Here is a 3,851-nt window from a genome sequence, read left to right as displayed (position 1 = left end):
CCTCCCCACCCGCCACCATCGCCCCATGCCACTCGCACATTTCCCCCCACACCTCAGCCAAGTGCCCCAGCCCCCTCAACGACGTCACCTCCGCCCGATCCGCCACCGCCACCGCCAACAACCACACCGTCACCGGCCCCTCCTTCACCCCCGCACCCGCCCCCTCCCCATCCACCCCGACCGTCACCGGCTCCTCCCGGCGAGCGCACCTCCACCCGAAAGGTCCGGTCCAGCAGGGCATCGGATGGGCCCCAGGTCTCTGGTTGATACGTGTGGCCGCCACTGCCTCCCGCAACCGGACGGTGAAGAAATCCCCGTCGGCGCGGCGCCGGCGATGTCCCGCCGTACACCGCCCCTCAGAATGTTTCGCGGCTCCGGCGATCTGTTTTCTCGTGGTACGGGGATTAAATCCTTGATAGATGAAGGCGTGAGACTGGGAGAGGACGTGTGCTGGGGGGGTCTGTTGGTGGCGGTGGTGGCGGTGGGGGTAGGGCCCTGGGTAGCTGTCGAGGGGGAAGGGGTTGTTTGCCTTTGAGCTTTGGGGGTTAGGGCCGGTGGTGATGGGACTTGCTGGTTTGGGGTTCGATGGTGGTGAACTTGAGCTCCTGCTGTCGTAGTTTCTTGGGTTGAGGGTGGAGATCGTTGGCCTTGTTGTCTTCGGCGTCGGACCTTCTCTTCAGGGATTTGGTTTCAGTGTTGGCTTGATTTAGAGGGTCCTTCTCGGCTTTCTGTCCCAGTCGGCTTCGTTGATAATCGCGGAATTGGGCACACCATGGGGTGTCTGTTGGCCTCGGGGCTTCCTCGAAAATTGGCTGGAGGGCTTCATAATCTTCGGGAGAGTGTCGGAGTCCGTCCCAGAGGCCGTAGTCAATGTTCCAGGCGATGAAATCGATACCAATCCCGACATTGGGGTCGTTATAACCCCTCTTTTCAAACAAAGTCTTAAAGGTGGCCTGTTGTTGCAAGTTCATCCGTCTTCGTAGCCACTCTTGATCTCTTCTCCAAAACACCCGGCTCGTGGTATCGAGCACTTTGGCACGGCGGGCGGCTATTTTCTGCCTTGTCTCTTGCTTTTTCTTTGCCAGCATGTCTGACATTTTGGTTTATTCCTTGTCCTGTCGTTAGGTATGCGGATGCACCAAGGGCTGAACCTCTGCAACTGTTCACGGTGTTTCAGATCCAAAGGTAGAGTAAGTGCTGAGTTTAGGTCTGCAGTTGTGTGATGGAAGTTGGAAAGGTCCATGAGTTTCCGGCGCCACGAATGGTAATATATACATACCAGCTAGGCAGTGATTGATGAAAACCAATCAGTTGACGGCGATGGTATGTCCAATACTGCAAATAGTGACTACCTCACCGAAGTGATCCATGGGGCGCCACGTGCACACACTGTTGAGACAGCGAGGCTTGTTCACCCTATTCAATTTTCATGGAGGGACCAATAGAGAAGTCCGGCATGAGGGCTCGTGTCACAATAGAGAGAACATGAATCCACAAATGGAAACCCATACGGAAGAGCACCTCGAGAAGGATTAAAGGAGACACGGATAGAGGGGGACGCGTGCCGTTACGTCACATTGAATAATCACTAACTGGTATCCGCATGGTCGAATAATTCTTACTGGTTGGAAGTTAAAGTCTCATGTGATTTATCTCTTGCCTTTCTCTTGAGACTTGAGCCAAGACGAAAGGAACAGGGAGGGAGTAAAGGGGGACGGGGAGGGAAACAGCAGGGGGAACGAAGTGAACGACGATGCTGTGCCAACAACAACTGAGCTCATGTCAACTACTCCCGCTGCCGCCGAAACTCGTTTTCCTTGCCGCTACTGTCGCCGTATGGGGGCCCAATCATCGTAGGTTGTAACTGGCCCTCATACGCATTATGTAGGGAATACCAGGTATCGCGATAGCGTTAGAAGCACAGGGCAAATCCCTTCTCTCTGGAGGGACGTGCTACATTCGTGGTTCAGTTGGGCAGCCGGGGGGGGCCGGAATAACTTGCTCCGGCGCCAATTTGTCAAATTAGTCAAACCAATCAATCCACTGCTCAAATTTGGCAATCTGCTCCGGCAGTCTCAAACCCAGTCTTGCCAGTCAAGCGAAGCCGCCGATGGATGGATGGATGGAATTTATTTCGCCCGGAGGCACTGGGCCTATAGGGCCTTAGCACGCTAACTACATCCGGATCAAATCGGTTTGCCTTTAACTCGTACAGAAGCCGCCGATTTGGCTTATTTGGTCGTCCCAGAGATCCAGGATCACGTGACGACTGCCCCAGCGGTGGATCCCCCCCTGCCCTCCGTCACGTCCCCCTGCGAGGACGTAACTCTGGCGTAGATATTCCGACACATTATGCCTATCCAGCACCCACGGTAGATCTTCTCCATGCGGGTTTCGTGAAACACCCTTGGAAGTAAATTTTCAACCGCACGAGCGACAGGCCTCCGCCGCCCCGGTTCACCCTTCGGCCACGGGGTGGTCCCCCAAGTAGGTAGCTCTTTTCCGACTTACCCCACAACCCACACTCCCTCCCCCACGACTCCAGACATGCCGACACGAGACTCTTACCAAATACAAGCGCGAGGGGCTCATATTATACATTGACCAGCGTGATACCGTGACTGGTGACCTCCGCGTATCGTTGAATGCACGCCGCAACGCTACCTTATCTTTGAGCCTTGGCCTCGGCTATTGTTAGAGGGATAGTGGCACGGTGATTCCGTAATAGTCCCGTTCCTCATTGTCCTGGGAGCTAGGGATGTAGGATACCTGAATGAACGCGGAGCAATAGTCAACCATGTCACAACATTTACCTTCGTTTGCATCTCGTTCGGTGTACGGACGATGGTGAAACGGAGTTAAATTATCACAAGTCAGTTTACCTTCCTATCCCGTCCTCGATCGCCCATTTCACGACCCTCAGTTACTTCCTGCCCACTTGTTTGCTGAGGGGCTCAAGAACCCCGTCCACCAGCAAACTCTCCGGCCAGCACACCCCCCTAACTATCCCAAATGGCCCCATAAGCATGCACACCTCGCGTCTCCAGCCCATAAACAACCTTGGTGGTGATCTTGCGATTAGCAATGATTATACCGCCTCGGCCTTGAAGCTGCGCGCCAGGTTGTAGCTCAGCTGAGCATATCCGCCCGTCCTTGAGCCGAAGTATCCCAGATCACCGCGCCCGGAATCTGGCTCTTCACCGGCATCCACCAACTCCTCCCCATACGTCTTGACCAGATCCTTAGTACTCCACAAACACGCCGTCGCACAGCTCGGCTGCTGAATATGCCCCAACAACGGCCCGATCCCCGACCCCGTCGCCACGACCACCACCCGCTTAAACAGCGTCGCGATCCTCATGACCCCGCACGTCGGCACCCCCCTTACCCAGATCCTCTGCGGGCCCTTCTTGATGCACGCCTTGGTCCAGTCCCCCGCGTTAGACACCACGAGGGAGTAGCCCGCGGGGCGGCCACGCACCGGGTCCGGCGCGGGCACCGTCGCGAACGAGTGCCACTCGATCAGCGGGCGGAAGGACAGGCGAGTGAAGGTGCCGTTGACGGGCACCGTGTAGCCAAAGTGCAGCCGCACCGCGTGGTCTGACAGGACCTCGGCGTCGACAGCCACCCGCCGCAGCCAGAACCAGGAGCTGGCGATGCTGAGAGTGGCGACGAGGAGGATCCAGAAGGCTGGGGCGGCGAGGAGCGCCGAGGAGTAGGTGGGTGGTGTTGTTGCGGAGAGGGGGTTGGTCACGGAGTCGGCGAGGCCGAGGAAGGTTTGCGTCCAGAAGAGTCCTAGCATGGTACATCCGACAAAGCGGTGATAGCGCTCGAAGAAGTCGTGGTGCGAA

General features: G+C 56.7%; 2 protein-coding genes across 2 annotated transcripts in view; both read right to left on the bottom strand.

The window, feature by feature from the left end:
- Window positions 1-1,097, bottom strand: part of CHGG_01983 (uncharacterized protein) — a gene marked incomplete at both ends in the record, with an annotated part of 1,539 nt that extends 442 nt beyond the window's left edge. Inside the window, 2 exons of the mRNA XM_001221203.1 lie at window positions 53-503; window positions 568-1,097. Of these exons, the coding sequence (XP_001221204.1) occupies window positions 53-503; window positions 568-1,097 (981 nt within the window). The remainder of the gene's footprint in view (window positions 1-52; window positions 504-567) is intronic.
- A 1,597-nt stretch (window positions 1,098-2,694) lies between these two features.
- Window positions 2,695-3,851, bottom strand: part of CHGG_01982 (uncharacterized protein) — a gene marked incomplete at both ends in the record, with an annotated part of 3,759 nt that continues 2,602 nt past the window's right edge. Inside the window, 2 exons of the mRNA XM_001221202.1 lie at window positions 2,695-2,769; window positions 3,095-3,650. Of these exons, the coding sequence (XP_001221203.1) occupies window positions 2,695-2,769; window positions 3,095-3,650 (631 nt within the window). The remainder of the gene's footprint in view (window positions 2,770-3,094; window positions 3,651-3,851) is intronic.

Source organism: Chaetomium globosum, genomic scaffold (genome assembly GCF_000143365.1).
Source record: "Chaetomium globosum CBS 148.51 scaffold_1 genomic scaffold, whole genome shotgun sequence".
NCBI classification, from domain to species: domain Eukaryota; kingdom Fungi; phylum Ascomycota; class Sordariomycetes; order Sordariales; family Chaetomiaceae; genus Chaetomium; species Chaetomium globosum.
This window is presented reverse-complemented; position numbering and strand designations above follow the sequence as displayed.